The 14,975-nt window shown below is 39.1% G+C and overlaps 1 protein-coding gene across 6 annotated transcripts in view; it reads right to left on the bottom strand.

Annotated features, from left to right (window-relative positions):
- The window catches only part of MTA3 (metastasis associated 1 family member 3), a 171,908-nt gene that overhangs the window by 18,285 nt on the left and 138,648 nt on the right, over positions 1-14,975 (bottom strand). For all 6 annotated transcript variants that reach the window (XR_007129960.1, XR_007129962.1, XR_007129961.1 and 3 more), the window contains exons 13-15: positions 11,712-11,863; positions 10,520-10,742; positions 2,386-2,472 (exon numbers count right to left, since the gene is read on the bottom strand). Coding sequence is in view for 2 of the 6 variants with exons in the window: in XM_047744622.1 (XP_047600578.1) it covers positions 2,386-2,472; positions 10,520-10,742; positions 11,712-11,863 (462 nt within the window). In the remaining 4 variants the exon portion in view is untranslated. The remainder of the gene's footprint in view (positions 1-2,385; positions 2,473-10,519; positions 10,743-11,711; positions 11,864-14,975) is intronic.

Below are 14,975 nucleotides of genomic sequence, written 5' to 3'. Positions count from 1 at the left end.
AGGGTCGCTAAAGCCCAGATTTACTAAGGGAATAAGGCAGCTAAGTCTTCAAGGTTTTAGAAACCGAAAGGTTATCTGGAGAAGGAGCCTCCAAGAAAACGAACTCAGTGCTCTATCAGACCAGAAATGGAGCATGCAGCAGGTCTCAGGTGTGAGAGATTTCTGGAAGGCAGGATTCTTCCTCTGGCTCTGCGAGGTGGGTACAGGACCAGGGTTAATCACTCCCAGTCCAGAACGTTTTGATGTAGCTATGACCTGACACCAAACTCCAAATTCTAGACTCAAGAGGTAATAGAAGAAAAGCTTTGATGGAGGATCTACCACAGAATGGTGATGTGCACGTGGGATGTGTGTGTTTACATGAAGTATGCTGTTGTCAGCCACATAGCCTAGAATTACTTGCACTTTTTGGATAAAGCAGATGGGCAGAAATTGCAGTCTGCAGGAACTGGAGTTAAGGAGCTCAGTCTGTTACTGTTACTGGGCAATGTCTTGTCCAAAGCCAAGGCTGCTCCCTGATTCGGAGCCACCACCTGTGCACGAGCCGCCCTGTCTTCTCAGGGGAGGACCAGGATAGCCGCCTCATTGCCCGAAATTTAGGAAAGGCTGTTAGGATTGTTAGAATTACTATAACTTAGTCTGGTCAAAAATCTACAGTTGCCAGAATTTAGGAACAGATCAAGTGCTAACCAATACACAGTGATGATATTTTTTTTCCAACATGGGACTGAAACTTCGCCAGCCCCATTTTTTCATTACAACCTCCATACTACACTCCATCCAAACCAGACCACAAGCCTTTGGACTCAGGAAAGCCTTTGTTCATCAAGTTCTCTTGGCCTCATAAAGGGAAAAATATTCTTTTCCTATTTTTCTATCTATTTAAATACTACTTATTGTTCAAGGGTGAGATCAAATACTATTTTCTCCATGTAGGCTGCCCCAAATCTCATCAGAAATAACTCTTCTTTCTTTCAAGTGTCCAATATTACCTCTCATTCTTTTATAGGAGCTAATCCTTTGCTTAATTGTCCTTACCTGTGTGCCTTCCCCACTGGACTAAAACTTTTGAGGGCAAAGTCTAAATTCATCTTGGCATTCTTCCAAATCACTTAGCATAGTGTCTTGTACATAGTAAATACTCAGAAATATGTTAGGTGGGGATGTGGTTCAGCTAGGGTAAGAAGAGCACAGCTTTGGGCTTACCAGGAAGGCACAGAGACCAATTTGTCTGTAGGAGGAACACACAATTACCCACAGAATGACTGACTAATATGTGATGTTATATTCTATTTCTTATGATCAGAGACTTGTCCTTGCATGGTGGGAAAGGGCTTTGTAGGATTAGGTCCTGCAAAGGAATACAGGTAGCAGACTTCAAAGACTTGATCACCATGACGTACCTAGGTCCTGCCTATGATAATGAGGGAATATTCTAGGGGCTATCAAAGCAACTCTTTAGGCCCTGGAAAATAAAACAAGAAATCAGGTGACCAAGTAAAATCAAAGTTTCTGACTTTTGGATGCTCTGATGAAGACCAGATAATATACCAAGTTCAAGGATACACTTTAATTTTTAAGTGTGTCTAGAGTCTGGACACTTCATAACTGTGTATCTTTCTGACAGAGCAATAAGGTTCAATTGCAACTTTGAGTACACCTCTCACTTTTACCCAGAAAATGAAAAAGCAAGTATATTAGAAGCACTAAAAACATGTCAGTGTAGCTTCCAGGTACATCAGGAACCATTTTAGGAATGATTATTTTGTAAATTATCTTAAAACTTTGCAAAAACCAAAAACATATTGCTTAGTCATTTTTAAAAATGCTCTTAATTGTGATATTTCAACACAGATACGGAGTCATTATCTTTGGCGAATTCCAAGTTAAATAAGATGGTAAAAACCAGAAAGCAATACAAATGCTCCCCTTTCAAAGTAACCTTAATTGGAACATCAAAACTATAAATATTTTTTTAAGTTAGATTGGAACGAGTTTTATCTCATTAAAAGCCATGTGGAAAGATCTGAATCAAAACATTAAGAATATTAATCTTACGATAATCTAGTGATTCTTATTTTCCTCTTTTTGCTCAAACTGTATTTATATCCATAAATATACGTTACATTTTTGATTGATTTTTTTTTGGAAAAGTAAACATATCCATAACCTTGTATATATGTTATGTGTATATGTTTTGGTAATAACAAATAAAAGCTTCTAAAACAAAATAAATTGATTATACACATGAAAGCATCCAATTTCAGCTACTTGAAAGGCTAAGATTTCGTTTAAGATTTAGTTTCTTGATTTAGAGTAGCCAAATATTTTTAAGATACAAAAATTGTTCTTTGAAATTTTCCTTCTATTAGAAAAAATACCCACCTAAATACCCAATGATACATGCCAAAGGTTTCCTAGTGCTTTTGCTTTTCAGTGGACTTCCAGATAGCTCGGCATGTCTGTCTGCATCTGAGGAGAGAAGGAAACATGGAGACAACCGATGAGGCTGATTTTGCTACCTATTCTACACACACTGCAGAGACAAAAGGTGCCCGTGGAAGACAGTGGGAAATATCCACCAGACTCCTGCATCATTTCCTGGGGGGTGTGGGAAAACCGTTCCTAGTTCTGGTTCCAAATTACTGAATGAAGGAGGTACCTGGAGAACGCTCGCTTTAAAGTCTTGTGAATGCCACTAACACACATCTTACACACACGTGCTTGCTTCCTGTGTGTGTCCATCTGAAAAACAGTGGATATATGCTTCCTTCCTAGCCATGGCATAGCTTCCTCAGACTAGAAGAACTTCCACGCGGGATGAGTGAAATCAGTCCTAATGTAAGATTAACCGGGCGGGCATAGAAGGCAAAAATGACAAAGCAGACAAAGGCAGCACAGTTGGCCATCCCTGACTACTCAGAAGTCTTCATCTATCTTGTCTTCATCTACCTCACCAGAGTAAACATGGGTCGTCGGTTTTATCACTTGCTTGCCATCCTTCATGCCCTGCTATGATGGCAGCAGTCCTGAGCTTTAAAAGGTTGCCTGTACGTAGTCAGAACAGTAAAATACTGTGGGAACAGCTGTTAGTGTTCATAAAGTTCACCTCACACTCCTCATACCCTACCATAAGACATTTCTGACAGAGAAACGTAAGGCATACAACACACACACTCTCTGTGTTTTAATTAGTTGTCATTAGGATGGAAGAGTAGATGTGGAACAGGGCTGCTCTCATACCGAGGAGCTAAGTTACAAAAATAGAGTTTGAGGGAAGAAAAAAAAAAGCATTGAAATGTTTTTTAAATCTGCAGATATAGTCATAAAACTTAACAGAGTAGTTTTAGCAGATATTATTTTGCTACATGTATGCCTTTTCCCCACCTTCCAACACTTGACAAAAATGCCCTACTGGTTTTCTGTGGTGAGACCACATTTCTAGGTGTACATACAGGAAATTTCCTGATATCCATAGGAATTCTCTCTGCACCGTTAGTGTTAAAATATACAATTCAATCTGGAACCATAAATCACTGAAAATTAAAAATTGACTTTTTTGTAAGTTCTAGCCCTCTCTTTCACCAAGGAAACTATTTTAACTATTAACTATTAAACAGAAAGGAGTGGGGAAAATAGCATTTGAAAGAAAACATCTAAAATAAACAAGACACACACTACAGGGAGCCTCAGAAAATAGGAATCAGAATATGTATCCTAAGCACTGGCTAATTATTATACAACCCTGGACAACTATAAATGATCTGATTTCTTCTCCTCCTTACTCAGATGATTTCCTTTGGAGAAAAAAAATTACTGAGATATGCAGCTTTTCACCTGTTGTTGAATAACGGTGAAGATAAAGGAAGAAATATACCGAGCATATTTTGGAGGAGTAATCTAAACAAACATTAAAAAGCAACACAAATCAAACCCCTGCCAGATTGCTGTGAGTGGATACTAAATAATTCCTTCCTCATATTACTAATTCTACTTGGGATAAGGACAAGAGAAAATTCTGTCCTTTCTATTAATAAGAGAAAGCTTGAATCAGCTTGTATTTCCTCAATGTTCTGGACAAAGGCAACCATTGCAGTACTAGTAATAAGATTTTTTTTTTAAAGACTTTATTTATTTATTTGACAGAGATCACAAGTAGGCGGAGAGGCAGGCAAAGAGAGAGGGAGGAAGCAGGCTCCCCGCTGAGCAGAGAGCCTGATCCCAGGCTTGATCCCAGGACCCTGAGATCATGACCTGAGCCCAAGGCAGAGGCTTAACCCACTGAGCCACCCAGGTGCCCCACTAGTAATAAGATTAACTTTGCATTTTATTCCAGTTAATAAAGCCCACAGGAAAACTGTCAGTGCGGTTACAATTGATGGGCTCCCCTAGAACCTTGACAAGAATCAACAAAAAGGAGTCTATCAAAGGGTCACCAACACAATACCCAAAGATAGTTCATTTTAAACCACATAATCTGCTCTTAATTTCTCATCAAATCAGTAGCATTAATTATGTGATGTTCCAAGGGACAGTTTACAGAGCACCTGAGTGGGTGATCAAAGCTCTTTATTTTTTTAAAGATTTTATTTATTTATTCGACAGACAGAGATCTCAAGCAGGCAGAGAGGCAGGCAGAGAGAGGGGGGGAAGCAGGCTTCCCGCTGAGCAGAGAGCCTGATGTGGGGCTTGATGCCAGGACCCTGAGATCATGACCTGAGCTGAAGGCAGAGGCTTTAACCCACTGAGCCACCCAGGCGCCCCAATCAAAGCTCTTTAGCAGCAACTAGCTTTAGCAGCATCGCTAGTCCCCATTACATTTTAAAGTAGTTGGGGGCAAGAATGATCAGTCTCCGCTATGAGGAAGTTGGGACAGAAAGTGCTAAGGCTCCCTAGTCACTGTTGAATATAAAAATTACATCTATTCCATGAGATACACTGAATATGCATGGGAAAAATACCTTCTGCCCTGGCGGAATGACTGTACACGTGGGATTATCAGGTCCAATTGAGCTGATTCAACAGAATCTTGGTCTCCCCTCAAGAGCAGGCCAGTGGTGCCACTTATCAGTCAAATTATTCACCTAACTCTATTTGGACAGAGATAATTCATTAGTATGCATCAAAAGTGCACAGATGAGGCAAGCAACCTGAGAGATGCCCCAAGAACCCAGAAGGAATCAAATCTGCCCAGGAAGAGGGAAAACATGAGCATCTCACCCAAGTCATTCGACTGCACACAGGCACATTTCTTTGGCTTCCTAGAGTACAGCTCCTTGAGGTAAACCTGGAAAAACACTGCTGCTTTCATTGCAACTCACAGCCATTTTTTCTAAAATGTTTTGCAAATATGTGTGTGTGGGAATAAAATAGAAAAACTGCAAAAAGTACACACTGAATTAAATTTCACAAAAACATTCACATGGGCTTCCAAGATTGCCGTCAAAATAGAACCACCCGTAGAATTTTCTTCAAGGAATTGCAAAGGAATTTCTAAAGACACAAAATCCAGGTGCCATTATAAAAAAAGAGAGAGAGAGAAAAAATCAGAGTGGGGGTACCTGGGTGGCTCAGTCAGTTAAGCATCTGATTCTTGGTTTCTGCTCAGGTCATGATCTCAGGGTCGTGGGATCCAGCCCATGTGCTGGGCTCCACGATCAGCAGGGGCTCTGACTGAGATTCTCTTTACTTCTTCCCTTCCCCCTCAAAATAAATAAATCTTAAAAAAAAATAATAAATTCAACTATGTTTTTAAAAACCTGCTTGACAAATACATCATAAACAAAGTCAAAGGCAAAATGGGGGAAATATTTGCACTGTGTATCACAGATCAAGAGCTAACGTCCTTAAAATATAAAAAGTTCTCACAAGTCAATAAGACTTCTCATAGAAAACAGGCCAGGGGTAAAAACAGCTGACAGAAAGGGAAAAACAAATGGTTTTCAAATATATGCAAAGACTTCTATCTCATTCAAAATGAGAAATGAAACTAATATAACTTACGGGTCACCTGTCAACTAGTCAAGGGTTTCAAAGATGGAGAACACTGCTGGCAAGGTTCTAGAGAAATAGGCATTCCCTAGACGTTGGGGATGGGGGCGCAAATCGTGGTTTTTCTAAGGGTAACTAACTGGGTAGTGACTATTAAAATTCCAAACTCACGTTCCTTGATCCAGCTATTTTATGTTTAGGGGTCTGTCTTGTGACCCACCCACACATTTCACACACCAATATGAAATGCTATCTGTATAACGATATTTGTTGCGACATTACATGTAATAGAGAAGACTGGAAATAACCTAAAAATCTGTTTAATCAGGAATGAAAGTATAAAACAGATTATTATGCAGCTGATAAGAAAAGGAGGCAGCTCTCAGTGTACTGGTATGGAGTGGCCTCCGAAATCTGTTAACTAAAGAAGGAAGGTGCAGGACAGTGTGGACATTAACACCTGTATTAAAACATCAACAACAAAAAGAATACACCTACTTAGACTGGTATAGATAGAGGATCTCTGGATACTTTAGACAGGATGACAATGGTTACCTCTGAAGATGGTATAAATGGGAATGGCAATATGATTTGTAGCCGCTTTTGCATCCTTAGAAAAATTTAAAGTGTCCATTCAAAAATGAATTTTTATTCAAAACAAACTACCCCAAATACCCAAACCAAACCTGTTCTCACCTAATATTAGAGCTTAAAATTTCACACAACTTTATACAATTACTAATAGTTAACTTCTGCTGAGACATCTCTAGGAAAACTTCTATTTTAAAGCTTCTGAATGCAGGCCCTTGGGATACTTCCAAAGCTGAATCAGCATCTTCAAACAGAAGAATGTGGCTCCAGGTGCCACTTGAGGAACTGCATACTAGGTCATTCAAGCTTGGTGTTATCAACTCAGAAACCAGAGTCACCCATGCAAGCTACAGAGGTGACAGGTCAGTCACTTGGACCCACTTCTCCAGGGACTTTGGCTTCATTTACGGAGTCCTGTGAACATACCTACTTCACTCAACCTCAGTTTCTGAGGTTCCTGAATCTCAAATAGTAACCCTGTGCTCATCAGGTGATGGGTGATCGTACAGATGTTTGATAAAGTCCTTAGGAAGCTCAGTGGTCATGTTTGATGGCAAGAACCAAGGAAAAGAACACCATTAACACATCATGACTTTCTTACCAAGGGCTGGGGAAGAAGAGACAGGCTGTCTGAGACTTGACAACCCATGCTATCGGTGTGCAAATTGTGTCAAGGACACAATATCTTTCTGCTTAATAAGCACTATCTCCATGGTAGAACAGGCTCAGGAATTGTACTGATGTTAGTCATTATTGTAATGGACTTACATATTTACATATAAAGGCGATTAAAACAGAGAAATTTGGGGAATTTGGTTTTAAAAAATCATCTTCTCGCTCTCTCTATATATATTTGTATTTCTTGGATGTATTTATTTTTCAACACGTTGGTGTCAAACTGTATACTTAAGTTTTTAAAATTATTTTTTAAAATAAGAAATGTATTCTCGGGGCACCTGGGTGGCTCAGTTGGTTAAGCATCTGCCTTCAGCTCTAGTCATGATCCCAGAATCCTGGGATCAACCCGACATCAGGCTCCCTGTTCAGTGGGGAGTCTGTTTCTCCCTCTCCCTCTGTCCGTCCCCACTGCTCATGCTTCTCTCTAATACATAAAATAAAATCTTAAACTTTAAAAAAAAGAAAGAAAGAAATGTATTCCCATGGCTCAAAACTGAAAAAGTTTAAAGGAATAAACGGGGGGAGTCTCCTTCCCACCTCACCCCTTTGCCTTTGCCTCCCAGCTTCCCTTCCCAGGGACATTTTTTGTTCTTATGTCTTCTCTGTGATACTTTATGGGTTTACAAAAATTTCCCCCTTTCACTCTATTGTTTTAATACCATTTTCTTAACAAAAATAAAAGGCCAGAAGAGTACTATTGTAATAAGCCCCCCCCCCCGCCGAAATGTCCTCTAAAAGAATCAACTTGTAAGCCAAGCACTCAGTTACCACTATGCTCTGCACCATCTGAGAATTTGTCTCCTTAGCTCTTCCCCTCACTCTCGCACAGTCTGTCATCCCGTGAACTCTGGCTAGGACACTGATTGTGATAGTGCTGCGAAGGCCAGAAGCCGTGGAAGGGGTCAGCTTCTACAGTGCTTAAAACTTTCAAGTTTACAGGGAAAACTATTGACCTTCCTGAATATTATGAAGAATTACTCTAAAATGCATCAATCAGAGCTCTTGATCCATCCATCCCTATCTTCTGACTTTCATCTCATCTGAACGTAGACTCACACTGCATCACAGGGATTAATTTTTTTGAGGAGGGATGGGGGTCACCGTTGCCCTTAAGAAACCAAGGAAAGCTTACTAAAAAACAATACGCCTATGCTTTCCTGCTGGAACACAGACACGGTTGCCTATGGATATCAAATTATTAAAGGTTTATCTTCTCCAAGATCAAGGGATCTATTGAAGAGGTACATATAAGACTGGAGAAGATGATGTAAGAATCAATTAGATGCTAGAAGAGTTTATTAGTTCCTTGTCTGGGAAAAAAACAAACAGTAGATGGCTGCTGAAACTTTGTAATTCTAAATTTCAAGGTAAAATTGAGAATGTGATTCCATATGTAACTTGACCAAAAAAGGAAAATGCAAAATAAAATATGCTCCTTGAATCTCATCACACCAAATGACTCTGTTCTTTTATTATTATTATTATAGCTATTTGAGTATAGAAATAAAACACATGTAATTTAACTTTGACTCCCCCTTTTAGTAGTATGGCTTTTCAATTGAGGAATAATACATAAAATGAGGTAACAGTAAAATACACTTCATTGAAGAATAATAAAAATAAAGGCAATTTGCATATTAACTGAGAAACAGAGGAGCCATGGAAAACAGAAGCTTCCTCAGCTGCCAATTTAGTTGGTGATGATTTCTCTTCCATTCATAGGAACAAAGATGATACTGGATCCTGGCCAATTTTAATGGAAGAATTTCACTCAATTCTCTTTCTCATATGTTTTATTATCCTGTTTAGATAAGAAACTCTATCAATGTGTTCTAAATCAGCTAAGCAGTCTGGATGGACGCAAATATTTTCCAGTTCCTTAAAATGGTTAAGAAAATGGTAAGAGCATAAATCCATGCACTCAGAGATGCTAGCACGAAATACCATTTAACAGCCTAAGTTCCAAACACACATGAGTCTAATGGAGCTAAATTCCCCTCCACGGGACTCAGAGAACAGTGCCATTTTCCCTCTCTTTACAAAGCACTTTTCTTCTCCTTATAAAGCTTTTACCCGTAAGTTGTAAAGCCTTTCAACCATTCTGTTGAAAATCATCTCAGGGAACAAAAAATGATATTCAATTATCACTCCTTATATGGATACTCTTCTTAAATCAAAATGGAACATCCCATAACGAGAAATTTTTTTTCTCACAAAGAAAGAGCATCTACTGGATGTCTGTAAGGTTTCCTATCTGTCCATTAAGCCAGAAGCAAGTTTGCTCATCCTTTAAGGGAGAAAGTTGCATGGCTCTAACTTGGCAGCCAGGCCTGAGACTAAACATGGCAAGACTAGAATCAGAGCTGGCACATGAAGTATGGATACATTTTAGGGGAACATGGTAATAACAGAACCACCCACAATTCACTGATACACATGACCTTTGTTCTAACGAAAAAAAAAAAATGAAACATAAGCAAGACTGAGCATGTTGAAAATGACAGTAACAGTCATGTACATGGTATGCAATAGTATATGTATGATTATGAAATGGAAACCAAATCGGACAAATAGAAAGAATGCTCAACCATAAATTTGGTCACTAGCCTCTAAAAACTAAATATGTATTTTCAGAAAAGTCACCCAAAGGCACTAAAACCTATTCATAATTTGCTCCATCTTCCAATAATGTCCACAATCGTGTTTGTTATGAAGCCCTGTGAATTTCCATAATATTGTATGACTGTAAAAGGTTCACGGGAAAATGAGAGATTTATAAAGACATGCAATTTCTAATGAATGTAAATTGGCAAATTTTATTCAAACCTAATGAGGCCTTGCAGACTGCATGTCTCATCTCTGGGGCTTCATCGGGACACTGTCCTTCGGGGTTACATCGCGGCACGACCTTACAGGTCAGAGTGCCTTCTCGGAAGGGTGCTCGGGCAATCCCACCCAGGCAAGACCTCCCTGGACAAGGGTGCCTCCCCCCATTTCTCTGCTGAGCACTGTCCACTCTGCAGAGGGACTTCCAGTGTCTCCTTTTTAGGTTGGCATGATACAAATGGCAGCAGACAAAAACAATGTTAAAAAAATAAACCAAATAAAAGGCTGTACACAAGAACTTATGTTTATTGCCAACAAAAACAAAAACAAAACAAAACCAAAAAAAAAAAAACAAACAAAAAAGAGAGATAGGCAAGGAGAGAAAATGGTCAGAAGCACAACACATAAGGTTAAGAATTTAAAAGCATCTTACATTCTGCCCTAATGGCAGCATAATTAATAGGAACAAACGGCCGTCTTGCTGCCTGCCGCAGCCGGAGGGTATTTTTGCAGACCTGACGAGCAAATTTTGTGAAATACGTAGTGTGAAGGAAGAAAGCTTGGCGAGTCTTCACTGCAGACTTTGGGCTCCCCGTGTTTCGGACTGGCATCCCCTGCATGGCCTGGCGAGACATGTGACTCCTAACACGGGGGTCCTGCAAAGGGAGACATCGGCAGACACGTGAAGGATAGAATGCCACTGGCATCGGGCTCGAAGAAATGGCAAGTTTTACATTTTCCACTGAAGCAACTATAACACCCTACGCCCAAAGGAGAAAATTTAGAGCTATGCATATTTGAGAAGAGGGCAGGTAGAGAAGAAAACTGGGTAGGGATGGGAGGGTGTGTTATCCTGCATTTTTGTTTTTTAAGTTTCTCTTTTACTTCCAGTTCGTTAACATACAGCGTTACATTACTTTCAGGTGCACAATATAGGAACTCAATACTTCCAGACATCACCCTGTGCTCGTCACAACAAGGGCACTCCTTCCTCTACTTTGGTTTTTAAATTGACATTGAAATCACCTTCACAATCATAAAAAACTGCCAAGGGGGTTAATTATTTTATTCTTGTAATAGTGAAGGAGTCCTGAGATCCTGTTAGCCCTTAAAAAGAAGTCTCCCTCTTGGTCGACCTAAGTGCTTATACCTGCAATCTATGAGAATTTTACCAAAATCACATTTCACCTGTTGTTCACCTTAAGACTGAGTCCATACCACCTTCTTGTCCCTCCTAGGATAGCCCAGGGGCAGGAAAACGTTCAATTCCTATTTACTACTTTATGTAGTAAGACATATTTCTGACAGTATTTAAAGGTTGCAAACTGTTTTCAAAAAAAGCAATTAAAACATTTAATTTGTAAACTCTCTACTTAGGCTGACACTTCCTACACACTTTGTTCCTTTGTCTGAGTAATCACACAAGAACAATATTTTGAATACCTGAAAAAACGTGACTTGTCCCTGCCCTCTCTCCACGCCCACCTTAAATATGATGGTGTTATGTTTAGTTATAAAAAACAGCTTTGCTTGCTTTTAAGTTATCCTGTACTGTACTTGTGTTTCCAAGGAGTATCGAGCCATTGAATGACATTTCTCAACATAAAAGATTGACGCTCATATACCTCTGTAGTTGGGCTGGGCGATAACTTCTCTTCCTCTGACTGGGTGGGCATTTTCAGGCCTCCATATTTTTTCCAATAGAGCCAACAGGTCGCACACAATCGACACTGCATATTAGGTGGGCCCCAAGAATACCACTGATGAGACTGTGTAGCTAAAGACAGAGGAAAAATATGAAAACAGAGTGCTGTATGATTTGTAACATCAATACGCGTACCATCAAATATGTTAAAAATACTCCAAAGGCATCTTTAGTTTATGATGTTACCTTTCTTTCCCCAGTTCACCAAACATAAACGTCTAATACATGCACGTATTTTTTCAAGACTCCGAATTCATTAAACCATTTATTTTTATATATATATCGAGTACTTGTGGCTCTTGTTAAGAGAAGCTGTTAGATGAAGTATCCTAAATAACATACTGGGCTATTACTGAGGGAGTTTTGTTGACTAATGTGTACGTTTCTGGAAATAAGTTATCAGAAAGGTATTATTATTATTAGATTAGTGTTTACAGTCTAAGTCTGGGTCTCCAAACCGATGGTTCAGAAACTACCTCAGAGTTTACAGTGCTGAGAGAGGCCCCACTTAATGAAGGCAGGAATCTGTCAGAAATAAGTAACTGTTTTCCATTTCCTTATTTTACTAAATGAACAAAATAAATAATCATTTTAATAATTCTCCCCTTAAAAACAGAATCCCTTTCAAGACTACTTAAGTTCAAGATCAAGTAAGCATATGCAGCCAAGATCATGGAATGCTTAAGATCTAATAACCTGGCTGATTTATCACTTAGTGAAACGCTGCAAGCCGTTGTCAGTTTTGTTCTGCTCTTTGAATTAATGCCGTATAACCTGCAAAGTATTCCCACAATGGATCTGAAGTTTAAGATAGGAAACACTGGCACTGAAACATTAACTTTATAAAGTACATAAAAATTATTATAATTCTCTACATTTGCCTTAGAATACCTTCCCCCTGATTTTTAAGTTACCTTCATCAGGTCAAAATGTTCAAACAGTACATCTACATCAAGGTGTCAACTAACCCTTCACAAGCCAATGTCAAAAACAGAAAATATGCAGACCGTTACAATCAAACTGTGGCTTAGTTTATAAAGAATAATACTGTGCACCCATCATGTGTTATTTTTAGTGGACTCCTTGCAAACAGCAGTCTCAAAACCTTTCCTCTTACAATTTAGAAACAATAACTCAAATAATTTGATCTTTTAAAACACAAATTTTAAGAATCCTAAATATTAGGCATGGACCTATTTTTTATTCTGAATATAAAATTTCACTCATATTTAAATAGACATTTTTACCCAAGTTAACCATGACATGGCATTTTAGTATTTGTCAACAAACACCTCTCCTCTTACATAATTAACTCAAATGCAATTAAAAAGTGACCTGTGTGGTACAGTCAATTGAATGTCCGATTCTTGATTTCAGCTCAGGTCATGATTCAGGGTCATGAGACTGAGCCCTGCATCAGGCTGACGAGTCTGCTCAAGATTCTCTCTCTCTCCATCTCCCTCTGCCCCGCCCCCTGTGTGTGCTCCCTCTCTCTCTCTCTCAAATATATAAAATCTTTTTTTAATAAATAAAATCTTTTTTAAAATGTGACAAAAAGAAAACACCAAATTTTATCTCTATAAAGATAAAACTTACATGCATGTTATATTTTATATTATCTAATGAGTCTAAAATAAGTATTATAAAAATCATTTACTTGTTATGCACACATAAAAATGACAGAATCATTATTTAAAGGGATATGTGAGACTACGTATGAGTGAAAAAGGGTTAAGTCAAAAATAAGACAGATTAAGCCACCACTTGTCTTCATGATTCTTTTTAATTTCATTTAAATACAAATAAACTTCAATATCTAAGAGTTTCCAATTCAAAGACACTCATGATACAATACATATAAAATTATCACCAAAAGAATTTAATTTTCCACAAATTATTTCACTTTATGCTTCCATGGTGCAGAAAAATGGTTAGAAATGTACCATTTCTATGAAGTCAGCAATTTGCCTGGATCATACTTTCCTTGGTTTCAGGTAAGGTAATTATATGACCTGTTTTTATTTTCATTTATTTATTTATTTTTAGAGAGTGAGGGGGGAGGGGCAGAGAGTGAGGGAGAATATTAAGCAGAGTCCACACCCAACACGGGGTTCAATCTCATGACCTTGAGATCATGACCTGAGCAGAAATCAAATCAGATGCTTAACCAACTGAGCCACCCTAGGCACCCCTATGTGACCTGGTTTTAAAAGTCTTTTCTAGAGGAGTGCCTCGCTTCAGCTGATAGAGCATATAGCTCTTAATCTTGGGGTTGTGAGTTTAAGCCCCATACTGGGTACACAGATTAGTTACAAAAATAAAAAAGAAAAGTCTTTTTTTTTTTTTAATTTTTAAAATTTATTTGACAGAGAGAGACACAGCAAGAGAGGGAACACAAGCAGGGAGAGTGGGAGAGGGAGAAGCAGGCTTCCTGCCAAGCAGGGAGCCCAACGCGGGGCTCGATCCCAGCACCCTGGGATCATGACCTCAGCCAAAGGCAGAAGCTTAATGACCGAGCCACCCAGGTGCCCCTTAATAAAAGTCTTTTCTAACGCGAAGCTTGGTGTGTAGTATAGAGCAAAGGCCGCAATGTCCCTCTTTCCCATGCCCTTAGGGTACTAAGCTACATTGTTCCCCTCCAAAGAGCTGTTGAAAGAAAAAATTGGGCACCAAGTAGACTTTCTTTTTTCTTTTTTTTTTTAAAGATTTTATTTATTTATTTGACAGAGAGAGATCACAAATAGGCAGAGAGGCAGGCAGAGAGAGAGAGAGGGAAGCAGGCTCCCTGCTGAGCAGAGAGCCCGATGCGGGACTCGATCCCAGGACCCTGAGATCATGACCTGAGCCGAAGGCAGTGGCTTAACCCACTGAGCCACCCAGGCGCCCCCAAGTAGACTTTCAATAAATGTTAGTTTCCTTCCCTCTCCCACCCCAGGCCACTTTGAATATAAGGAAACATGGATTATAATGTCATTGATGTCCAGGAACAGATTATGCTATTGTTTGAGATTTTAAATATATGAAAACACAAAAAGTGAGTAGGACCTGGCTGGCTCAGTTGGTAGAACATGCGACTCTCGGGGTTGTGAGTTTGAGCCCCACAGTGGGTGCAGAGATTAGTTAAAAAAAAAAAAAATCTTAAAAATACAAAAAAATGGGGAGGGGAAGCCAAGAGAGAGACAAT

This window comes from Lutra lutra, chromosome 9, assembly GCF_902655055.1.
Source record: "Lutra lutra chromosome 9, mLutLut1.2, whole genome shotgun sequence".
Taxonomy (NCBI): Eukaryota; Metazoa; Chordata; class Mammalia; order Carnivora; family Mustelidae; genus Lutra; species Lutra lutra.
The sequence above is the reverse complement of the archived record's forward strand: the minus strand, read 5'-3'. Positions and strand labels throughout refer to the sequence as shown.